This window comes from Oncorhynchus masou, chromosome 8, assembly GCF_036934945.1.
Source record: "Oncorhynchus masou masou isolate Uvic2021 chromosome 8, UVic_Omas_1.1, whole genome shotgun sequence".
In the NCBI taxonomy this organism is placed as follows: Eukaryota; Metazoa; Chordata; class Actinopteri; order Salmoniformes; family Salmonidae; genus Oncorhynchus; species Oncorhynchus masou.
Window position 1 is genome coordinate 39,264,710 of NC_088219.1, and position 12,664 is coordinate 39,277,373.

At 41.4% G+C, this 12,664-nt stretch overlaps 1 protein-coding gene across 2 annotated transcripts in view; it reads left to right on the forward strand.

Moving 5' to 3' along the window:
* The window catches only part of LOC135544654 (tenascin-like), a 70,717-nt gene that overhangs the window by 50,694 nt on the left and 7,359 nt on the right, over positions 1-12,664 (forward strand). For both annotated transcript variants that reach the window (XM_064972434.1, XM_064972433.1), the window contains 2 exons: positions 11,602-11,724; positions 12,083-12,226. In XM_064972434.1, coding sequence (XP_064828506.1) covers positions 11,602-11,724; positions 12,083-12,226 — 267 coding nt within the window. The remainder of the gene's footprint in view (positions 1-11,601; positions 11,725-12,082; positions 12,227-12,664) is intronic.

Here is a 12,664-nt window from a genome sequence, read left to right on the forward strand (position 1 = left end):
CACACACACACACACACACACACACACACACACACACACACACACACACACACACACACACACACACACACACACACACACACACACACACACACACACACACACACACACACACACACACACACACACACACACACACACACATACACACACACCTCTGCCTGTTTCCTTTCACACTTAAGCATTCACAGCACTGTACCTAGCAAGCAAGCGAGATCACTGACATAACCCCCTTCAATTTAGCTTTTTATCACCAATGACAATGCTCCACTCTACCAACACCATGTGCCCTTCTTACCCTCCGGGGCCACTGTGTCAGTCTTGCCACCACAGGGCAGGGTGCTGGGCATCACCCACACAAATCCTTTAAGCAAAACAGGCAAGCTGCCCGCAAGTTACCAACCTGACCCTGTCTCTCCTTGCCCCATCCTCACATTTCATGCATGAAGCCCTCCCCTGCTCCCATTAGATGTATTGTGGTGAGTTTTGATGTGCTGCAATAAATGCAAAAGAAAAACAACCAACATCCCACCCCTCCACCTTAAACAGCGTCCATTCATCCTTATACCATCAACATCCCACCCCTCCACCTTAAACAGCGTCCATTCATCCTTATACCATCAACATCCCACCCCTCCACCTTAAACAGCGTCCATTCATCCTTATACCATCAACATCCCCAATCTTCATAGACTGAGTCATTAACCTTGATAGCTCATTTGCCTGCTGGAGTCATGCCTTAATTGAGTGGACAGAGCGGCTGAGTAACCTGGGACATGTTGGTCACTCAGTTAAGGCATGACTCCAACAGGCAAATAAGCTATCAAGGTTAATGCTACGGGGGGCGATAGTCATTTAGATAGGTTACCTTCGCATTCTTAGTAACACAGGGACTTTGGTGGTCTGGTTGAAACATGAAGGTATTACAGACGGGGTCAGGGAGGGGTTGAAAATATCAGTGTCACTTGCCAGTTGGTCAGCACATGCTCTGAGTACGTGTCCTGGTAATCAGTCTGGCCCCACGCAGCCTTGTGAATGTTAACCTGTTTATAGGTCTTACTCACATCGGCTATGGAGAGCGTGATCATACAATCGTCCAGAACGGCTGGTTCTCTCATGCATGGTTCAGTGTTGCTTGCCTCAAAGAGAGCATAAAAGGCATTAAGCTCGTCTGGTAGGCTTATGTCACTGGGCACCTCACGGCTAGGTTTCCCTTAATACTCTGTGATAGTTTGCAAGCCCTGCCACATCTGACAAGCATGAGAGCCAGTATAGTAGGATTCAATCTTTGTCCTGTCATGATGCTCTGTGTTTGATGGTTTGTCAGAGGGCATAGCGGGATTTCATATAAGCATCTGGATTAGTGTCCCAATACTTGAAAGTGGCAGCTCTAGCCTTTAGCTCAGTGCGGATGTTCATTGCAATCCATGGCATCAGGTTGTGATATGTATGTACGGTCACTATGGGGACGTCGTCGTTGATGGACTTATTAATGAAGCCGGTGATTGATGTGGTAAACTCCTCAATGCCATCAGATGAATCCCAGATCATATTCAAGTCTATGCTAGTGAAACAGTCCTGTGGTTTAGCATCCACTTCATTGGACCACTTCTGTATTGATCACTTGTAGCTTAAGTTTTTGCTTGTAAGCAGGAATCAGGAGTCTAGAGTTATGGTCAGAATCGACAAATGGAAGGTGAGGGAGAGTTTTGTATGTGTTTCTATGTGTGGAGTAAAGGTGATCTAGAGTTTTTTCACTTCTAGTTCCACAGGTGACATGCTGTTATAAATGAGGTAAGACAGATTTTAGTTTTCCTGCATTAAAATCACCGGCCACTAGGAGTGCCGCTTCTGGATGAGCATTTTCTTGTTTGCTTATGGCCCTATACAGCTCATTGAGTGCAATCTTAGTGCCAGCATAGGTTTGTGGTGGTAAATAGACAACTATTAAAAATATAGATGAAAACTATTTTGGTAAATAGAATGGTCTACAGCTTATCAAGAGGTATTCTAACTCGGGCGAGCAGAACCTCGAGACTTCCTTAATATTATAGATTGTGCATCAGCTGTTGTGAACAAAGAGCTGCCCTTCTGTTCTGCCGATTAAACAAAGGCGGAAACATTGTGTACAAATAAAGTTAAGATCATTGCAAAAAAATATATATAAATAGCATAATTGGTCAGGAGGCGTAAAACCAAAAATGTCAACAAAAAAATACAAATCCAAATCCTGTCATGGTGAGCTAGTGGGCTTGCCGGCTTTTGTTCCAGTCCAGCACTAAGGACAGGTGAATAGTTCATTATTTGACACTGATGTGTTAGTGCTGTACTGGAACAAAACCCGACATTACACACCCAGCAGCTGTCCAGCGCTGAAGTTGGAAACACATTGCCTTGGTCACATTTTTACACTGAATTCAACGGTACAGTTTTGTCAACCATAATCGTCAACTCTAGCAAATCCGAAGCACACTTTTGCTGTCATTGATTCCCTGTCCTGTACTCTTTCTCTCTCCGACTCTTTGTCTATCTGTCACTCTCCCGGTTTGTGTCAGTGTCTTCCTCTGTGTCTTGTCTGTGCACTGAACAAAACCTAGGCTACAAATGTATTTCCAATCAAATCCAATTGTATTTGTCACATGGTTAGCAGATGTTAATGCGAGTGTAGCGAAATGCTAGAATACAAGCTGGTCCTGACCTGGCTCAAATTGGGATAATGATGATGCACTTATATGCCACACGTCATTGTTATTCACGTGACACATTATGATCAGTTCTGATTTGTTACACTACAATACATGATCGTCATTCTTCACCACATCCCCCAAAAGCTTGCCTGTTGTACTGTCAAAATGAAAATGTTCATGAAATACATTTTTTTTTATTCAAAGGCTATAGAGAATGGCAGGTGGGAGGCGAGTGCCATGTGAAATTGCACTTATTATTCTCATATCTTTGATATGCAAAAATCATCTACAATCTGTTTTCCTCACCTTAAATAGATAATTGAGTATCTTATAGCCAACAGCGTGACATAGGCATATTGTATTGCACGTTTGAGCTTATTTGGAAATCCAATAAATGTTTCTCCCTTTAGTGAGCGAACAAGCGGTTGGCAATCTGTATGTATCTTACTTAACATCCGAGACTTTCTCCATCTCCTGGACTGGCACTGAGGGAGAGTTTGCCGGTTATGTCCTGGATATGATTGATTCTAACTGGTTGAGGAAGCCAGATGAATATAGCATTTCCCAGAATGCAATGTCTCATGTCATCACCGGGCTAAGGCCCAGTACTGACTATATACAGTTGAAGTCGGAAGTTTACATACACCTTAGCCAAATACATTTAAACTCAGTTTTTCACAATTCCTGACATTTAATCCTAATAAAAATTCCCTATCTTAGGTCAGTTAGGATCACCACTTCATTTTAAGAATGTGAAATGTCAGAATAATAGTAGAGAGAATGATTTAATTCCGCTTTTATTTCTTTCATCACAGTCCCAGTGGGTCAGAAGTTTACATACACTCAATTAGTATTTGGTAGCATTGCCTTTACATTGTTTAACTTGGGTCAAACGTTGTGGGTAGCCTTCCACAAGGTTCCCACAATAAGTTGGGTGAATGTTGGCCCATTCCTCTTGACAGAGCTGGTGTAACTGAGGCAGGTTTGGAGGTTCCTTGCTCACACATGCATTTTTAGTTTATACATTTATTTAAATTTGCATCGGGCCGCTTCTGGTGGGATTCTGGTAGACGGAAACGGCCCGATGTAGTCGGGCCGATACTGGGCAGTCATTCATTTTGATTCCGGGTCGAGTCCGACACCCGATTCCGGGCCGAATCAGTCAGTTCCGGCCCCCCAGAAGAGGGCTGCTTCTGGGCCAATTCCCCATTGCTAGCTAGTGGGGGAAAAGAATCTTCATTAATTTTTAACACACACAGGACAGATAAATCACTACATTGCTCTTTGCTTAGAAGTTTTTTTTTTTTTTTTTACCATTTTAATTGAAAACAATCACAGTACGGTAATTTTTTGTTACCCAGAAATAATTTGATATGAGATTTTTTTTTTAAACGGCTGTATTGGACCTTTTAAAACTTATTTTGAAACACTGACAAGGCAGAAATGTAGCAGTAGCAAAGTAGTTGATGATGACCTCTCCAGGGACACAGCCAAGTTTAAGAGGGACTAATATGCAAGATTTGGATACAGTGTTCCAGTGAACATTACAAAAAGGTCTGTCTGGACACAATATTCTTGTATGAGAATCTTCACTTTAGTGTTTCAACACCCCCTTGTCTGCATGACATTTTACAGTTTTCATTGAGAATGTTTCACTCATTTCTAAACATGATATCAATCTATTACGCTATGTGCATGACTAAATTCTGCTTATTGAATTTGGGTTACCTTTGCAATCATTGCACACTTCAACTACCATATGTATTCTAACCACATCTTATCCTTCCCCTACCCGACCATAACCACCCCTCCCCCCAAAACAACTCTCACTCCCTTTAGCATCATTACCCAAAGTCGAAAAACTTTACTTTTTTAGAGATCACCTCATTCGGCTTCCTTGTGTCCTGGGAGCTGCCTCATCCTCGACAAAAGGAAGGGGCTCCCTCTACTGTTGGCTTCAGCCACTTTCAAATAGAGCTGTCAGACAGGCTGGCTACTGGAGGCCCAGGAGTTCACTGTCCCTGGCAAGCAGAGCTTCCTGAACATCTGGCATAGCCTATGAGGTCAGGCTTACTGGGGTGTCCAGTTCTGGGCTGGTCTCCCGACCACTGACCACAGTGGCAGTGACTGGTACCACCCACAGAGGCGGCATGGCCGTTGAAAATTAGAGGTTATGAGCCCCCTTCCAATTTGATCAATTTGTAGGATTAAAAAGATATAGATTATTTCACATGCAATTCAATCAAATACATTGAATTTGGTGCTCTGGCCACACTACACACTGTAGGCCAAATTCTGAGATACACTCAAGTAACACAAGTAACTTGAAAGGATAGTTCACTCAAATTAGAAAAGGACAGACACATGGTTTTGCATTTGAGACTCAAATCCCATCCAAGTCATGGGACCGATATTAGCATTTTTCAAACATCATGTGTGACTTTGGTGAGCTTCACTATCAATTTGAGATACTTTCGGATTATTTAGATGTGATGTGCGAAAAAAACGAATATCGGTCCCATGACTTGAATGGGATTTGTGCCACAAATGCTAAAACATTTAGCATTTGCAAGCCGCGCCAGTTAAACTAAACCAAAGCATGGATTGCTGTTATACCTTGTCTATAAACTGCTTACAGGGTAAGGAAACCAGTACACTATGTCATTTTGTCATTTGGGTGTCCTATCCCTCTAGGATTTGGCCCTGTACAAAGGTGCATCACAGTGAGGTGTCATTGGGACAGCTTGTGGGATCGGTCACCATTCAGTTGAAGTGAAAACACAGGTGGACTTTACTTCGCCTACTGTTTTGATTCTGATGACAATTAAGTCATTAGACTTTATTGACCTATTCAATGGGGTGATTGATTCCCAACTTGAAGTTTTACTGTAGGCCTATCACAAAAACGAGTAGCCTTTACACTGTAATCTTCTGAGAAAGGATTTGAAATTGATGCCATAAATTCCTTGCTTTGGTGGAGAACCCTCAACCCAACTCACTACCTCCAACATTTCTCATCCTTTTCCAGGGTGATCTGATTACTCTTAATCTCTTCTTCATCCTCTTCCTTCTCCTCGAGGTTTTGCTTGTGTTTTCAGTTTGAAGCGTAATTGTTACAGTGAAGAAGTGCGAGGTGCTCTGCATTTTCCTCTCTCCAAAATATGAAAACGTGTTTTTATATTTTAAACTATGTTTTTCCTCAGATTCATCATAATGTGACGCTAAACTTTACGGTGTAAAGGATGTTGTTTTCAGTGGACACATCACTGTCACATCACTAAGAATTGCTTGACATAATCAAGCAATATCTAAGTTTCACCTGTAAACATTAGACTGATAAGGCATGAACAAAACCAGTCTTTGTTTCCAGTTGAAAACGTCAGAGGATGGTAAGGTGTTAGCTCGCAACGACCTTAGGTAGGTTAGGTTTTGTTAGGTACTGTTTGGCGTAGCCTTGCCTTAGGGTCCAGTCTGGAGTTCTGCTTGTTGGCTTCTGCATAGAAAACTAGTGTCCTGGTCTGCCCTAGAAAGCCTTCTTGTCGTCACACAGGACAATGTGCTGACACAGACCAATCACGGGCCGGCGGGCTAAGAGGAGGCTCCGGGTTGACTCTCTCAGGCAGGATGAAAACAACTACATTGACCATGACCTTTTGTTAGTTACGGACACTTTCATCATGATTCTTAGCAATTGTTTTGGAGCCATTCAGCCCCAATCAGCAATATGGCACACTTCAAATTCAAATGCTTCCGGCTTCATTAGATCAATTAGGAACACCACTTTATTTTAAGAATGTGATAATAATAGAGAGAATGATTTATTTCAGCTTTTCTTTTCTTTCATCACAGTCCCAGTGGGTCAGATGTTAACATACACTCAATTAAAATTTGGTAGCATTGCCTTTAAATTGTTTAACTTGGGTCAAATATTTTGTGTAGCTTTCCACAAGGTTCCCACAATAAGTTGGGTGGTGTGAATTTTGGCCCATTCCTCCTGACAGAGCTGGTGTAACTGAGTCAGGTTTGTAGGCCTCCTTGCTCGCACACGCTTTTTAAGTTCTGCCCACAAATTCTCTACGGGATTGAGGTCAGGGCTTTGTGATGATCACTCCAATACCTTGACTTTGTTGTCCTTAAGCCATATTGCCACAATTTTGGAAGTATGCTTGGGGTCATTGTCCATTTGGAAGACCAATTTGCGACCAAACTTTAACTTCCTGACTGATTTCTTGAGAGTTGTTTCCACAGAATTTTCCTCCCTCATGATTCCATCTATTTCTCTAAAATGTATGACCTTTGTCTTCATGTGCAGTTTCAAATCGTAGTCTGGCCTTTTTATGGCGGTTTTGGAGCAGTGGCTTCTTCCTTGCTGAGCGGCCTTTCAGGTTATGTCGATATAGGACTTGTTTTACTGTGGAAATAGATACCTTTGGGACCTGTTTCCTCCAGCATCTTCACAAGGTCCTTTGCTGTTGTTCTGGGATTGATTTGTACTTTTCACACCAAAGTATATTCATCTCTAGGAGACAGAACACGTCTCCTTCCTGAGTGGTATGACGGCTGCTTCGTCTCATGGTGTTTATACTTGCGTACTATTGTTTGTACAGATGAACGTCTGTAAACAATTGTTGGAAAAATGACTCGTGTCATGCACAAAGTAGATGTCCTAACCGACTTGCCAAAACTATAGTTTGTTAACAGGACAGTTGTGGAGAGGTTGAAAAATGACTTTTAATGACTCCAACCTAAGCGAATGTAACATCCGACTTCAACTGTATCTACTGTTTTCGCCTTTTTCAAGCCATAGTTTTCTGGACCTTATAAAGACCTCTAGCGTTTTCCTCATAAAATGTATCTATTTGATACTGTAAATCATTCAATTTAGCTTTCTCATTAAGATCAAGATGCTCAATTTCTGTGATATCAGCAGTGTACTTAGAAAGCTCAGATACCTAATCTCCTCCTTAAAGCAAGCCGTTTCCCATAAGCAATACAGGCTGAACGGATTTTAAATTTCAGCAGTTCCCACTATTTCCCATTTCTGCATTAGAGGTAGCTAAATTCCAGTAAAAACTAAATTGATTCTTGAATTTAAAAAATTCAATCATCATGAACTAACAATAGATTATTACATTTCCAATAACCACCAGAGTATTTCTTTTAATCATTAATACATATTCTTACAGTCAGTCATATGACTTTATGATCAGTCAGGACTGCAGGCACTATTTTTACCTCTACAGTGTTGGGCTCAAGGCTAGACGTTATCACCCACAAGTCAATTCTTGATTGTACTGAACAATCTCTATTACTCCATGTGTACTGTTTCTCTCCAGGGGTTTTAACTCTCCGTAAGTAAATTATGTCCAGGCTTTGGCAGACATTCACCAATTTGTTCACACCAATGTTAGGCCTATGGGGCAATCTATCAGTCTCATTAGAATTACACATATTCAAATCCCCACCAACTATAATCTGACTGGATGGATAATTTCTCAGAAGACTTAAGAATTTCCTCAATTGCCTCTATATAAGTAAGTCATTTGGAAGACTAGAACAGTATCCATATACATTACACAACACAAATAATCTGTCCATATGGTTGAGGAACGCTACTACCCAATGTCTATTGGTGTCCATTTGAATAAACAAAAATGGCCCAGTGAAATTGTGTTGTAAAATTGTAGCCCCAGCTGAGTGATTAGTTCCGTAGGCCAAGAAAATGTCACAGATTTTTAAAAAGAAGATAGTCCTCTTTGCATGCATGTTTCTTGAATGAATACAAGATCTGCGCTGCAGTCCTTACAAAAAAAACAAACAAAAAAAAAACGTTCCACTTCAGCAGGTTTTGTATCCCCCTGGCATTGATTGACATAAACTTCAAGTCCATATATACAAAATAGAAAGGGAAACCCTATGCAGTCTCTACTCTACCCTCTCCTATAAAAAGGTGCTTCATAAATACATTAACAGAAGTCTTACCTTGTAAACAATAGCAGCACAATTCAAAACTAGAATACTCTGTTTGTTGTTACCTTGTTAGCCTACTGACGGATCAAATCACTCAGGTCAAATTGATTTTCCTGTCAACGAAAAAGTGTCAGATTCCCCTGTAGTGTCCACCCTTTCTTGATTTCGGGCCTGTCGGACGAGAGGCCACAACTTTTCACCTTACTGCCTTGTCTACTGCAGTCAGGTCCTCACCGAATTTAAGTTCTCCCTTTCAGAAAGGTGCTTTCCTTTGCTTTCTTCCAAACTGCATCTCTTGCTGTGCGGAAATCGAACTGGATGAGGATCAAGCAGCTGTCGATGGAATCTTGCTTCTTCCCAATACAATGAGCGACATTCACAGCCATGTACATATATCCTCCGGGGAAGTCCGGGGCAAAACGGTTACAAATGTCACTTACTTTGCGCTTTACATTCTAACCCTGGTCCTCGGGGACACCGTAAAGCCATAGCACCCACCTTCTCCTGTATTGCTCTGCTTCCAACAAGTGCTCTTGCATGTCAGCCATGGTCTTCTCCTTTGCAGTACACATTTAAGATCAGTACTCTCTTACGCATGATCCAGAGAGGTCTCGAGGTCACTGATTTTTTTATGTGTTTTCGTGTATGATTTTCTCCAAACCATCGGCTCTTTCATTTATCTTTGCAGTGACCGCTTCGATTATGTTGACCTGGAGTTTGCACAAAGACATTTCTTTTTCTTTTTCTTCTGTGTATTTTTGGGTGAAAGGCTATTGAGTGGAGTTTCTGAATCAACTGAATTTCCAGATTCCTCGATTTCTTCTCCTGACGAGTCAGGTGGCGGTTTCTCTCTGGTTTATGATTGGTCAGATAGTAACTGCATTCTCCTCCCTTTGCTCTTTCGCACGTTATTTTCTTCCACCAAGTTTCAGATCAAATTAGCAGTCTACTGAGCGTTGTTCTCTGTTGTGTTTCCTATAAACCGAGTTTTGTTACATTTAAGTAAGTTTGAGAGGGATAAAAGTTAAGGTTACTCTGAGCAAGACAAATTCTTGTCTACACTCGACACCCTCTTCTTCTCCCCCCAAGAAAATGAAATAAATGTTTTGCTCCATGAGGTAATCCAACAATGTGCACACCGTCATCTTGTCTATCTTCAAAACCGGTGTTGCTCTTCTCTCAATTTTCTACATTCAATCGAACCCCATGCAATTAGACACAGACATTTGGAAGACATTGGTTGTATTCCAAGTCAGGAATTATCGATAAGTTAAGGTTGGTCGAAAATTATCTGTGCTATGCTAAACAGTACCTATCTAATAATGCCTATTCACCAGCTTAAACAGAGTAACGGTCTGACTAGGCAATATTTTTCATAGCTAGTTAGGCCTTTGGACCAGGAAAACACAGACAAATCAACATGCCATTTTCAGCATGAAATGTCAGTTGACCTATCCAGTCATTTGTTTCTTTACCTTTGAATGTAGAACTGGCATTGTGGACGCATGCGGGTGTGGATGGATTGTTTAACCAACACCCTTGGCTTGATGCAACAATAATGGAGAATAGTGGGCCTGTAAGTGGATGTCAACTTGCTAACTGACTTCAATAAATGTCTCCACAACCATGAGCGTGTCTATGTCTATATCAAAGGAATGCAAAGCACCGTGACTGTGTCCGCACGCTAACGATTTGAAAGCATGGCAGAGTGGCGGCAAGTTTATGAGAATGTAACCAACAACTGGTATGTGTACTCACCTTTTCCGTCTGATCGCCGAAAGGATGCCTTCCTCAATTATGCTTTCTAGTAATTGGATGTATGTTTCTCGACAAATGTAAGTGTCTTGCGTTTCCAACCAGAGCCTGAGCCAGAAGTGGAGCACATGTTTGTCTCGGACATCACATCAGACAGTTTACACCAGGCCTGGATTGCGGATGAAGTAATGTTTGATAGACTTGTGATCAAAATTACGGGCTCCACAAAGTTTGAGCATCCACAGCTCCAAATTACCGGTGTTGCTCGAACAAATATTTTAATAGAGGATCTATTGTGCCAAAGCACAATGTGGTCTACATCTCACTTTTAACTGTCTGGTTTCTCTGGAAACGGGCGTCTACAACAAACAATAGGCCCCTGTTCTTTGTTTGACTGGGTTTTCTGATAATGCATTTGGTTTTAACTGGTTGTATTTTTTCAAGAGGTATGACTTCAGGGAAATGCCTTAATTGTCACTGATCATTCTTTGATGTGCTAATAATCCTAGGCCTGCTGAGGGTTTAAGGGGCATAACCATTGGTTTTCTTTTTCCCCATTTGATATTATTTTCAGGAATATGGAGACACCATCTTGCATTTGATCTGTGGTGCTTCTTATACTTGAAATGCAGATCACATTCCATGTGTTTTGATGCCCATTGTAGATTCATTTTCATTGCCTATACATTTTACTGATTAAACTGGTTAAAGAGTTAAAGACACAAACATATTAGCTTTTTGCAGCATGTTCAACAAAAGTTTAATGTATTGGTATTCATGCATCGAAATGTACTCATTAAATGGACTCCCCTTGATAGCCTATAATAGGGATGTATGATATGCACCACTGTTGATATGTAGATTGTGGGTTGCAACACATGTTTCAAACCTACTTTGGCTGGGGTGATTATGGTGGGACTTTTGTGTACGTTTTCAGGAACTGTGTTTTCTCACTGGAATTTCATGTCTTTCTGGAGTTATCATTTTAGCAAAGTCTTTGAGTACATTTGTGTGCTTTTCTGATTTCTCACTGCGCATATTGACATACCATAGGCAATAGGACTATTGCATCAAATACACTGACCTCAGTAGAATCGATTCCTGATCAAAAGCCAAACTCAAACAGATCAATCTAACTTTAGTTGTTTTTGTGCTTGACTTTTTAACCCTGAACCCATCGCTGTGCCAGGCCTGGGCGCTCCAAGGGGCATCCGCTTCTCTGAGGTGACCGAGTCCTCGGCCATCGTCCACTGGACCATGCCTCGTGCCAGAGTGGACAGCTACCGCATCGTTTATGTGCCCCTCCAAGGAGGTGAGTGAACAGGCTTCAATAGTGACAGTGAAGTCTACCCATTCTTATAAGGATATTGGACTGCATTGATATAGTACTTTTGGCCTCAAAATAGCGCAATGTTGGATGGGTTAGGGGGAATTGTCTCTCCAGTTTTCTCTCTAATTGGACAAAGCACTCCCTCTAGTGGACCATAGGCTTCTTCACACAATCACAGTGGTCTCTCCAACTGCTACCAAGGGAGAGAAAGAAAACTATTTACTTGAAGTGGATTTAACAGTATAATTTAACAAAAATGAAATCTGCTTATGAAAATTGATTGACTCTTGAGTAGAAGAATGTAATGTGACAAAAATGCTATATTTTCTCTCATCAACAGGTAGCCCGATGACAGTGCTTGCGGATGGGACTGAGACCCAGGCCTTGCTGCCTGACATGTTGCCAGGGGTGACCTACCAGGTGACCATATTCTCCATGAAGGGCCTGGAGGAGAGTGACCCAGGGACAGACACCATCACCACAGGTGTGTGTGTGACTTCTGTTGAGCCTACATTTATATCAATCTGATTTGACCTTTCACTAAATACATGAAAATACATATACATTTACATTAAAGCCACAGTGCTATGATGAGAATAGACAGAAATGTCTCGGTCATACATAGACATTATGAGCTTTCATAATTCATTAGCTTTCATACATTCTTACTCAGTAGCAGATATTGTACTTCTCTACTTGTACCACCAATCAATTATTCCATGAAAAAGTATCACATCATTGTATAGGGGCAGTCGTAGTGCCATTGCTGTAAACCATATTACCGACACACAGGCAGTCATGAGTCATGACCGCAGTAAAATTCCACGTGACCATTGAGTCGTCACGATAATCTCCTTTATGCACTCTGGACATGCTTTTGTAGTGAGTATCCAATTTGCTAACGACCATCAGGTCCATATCA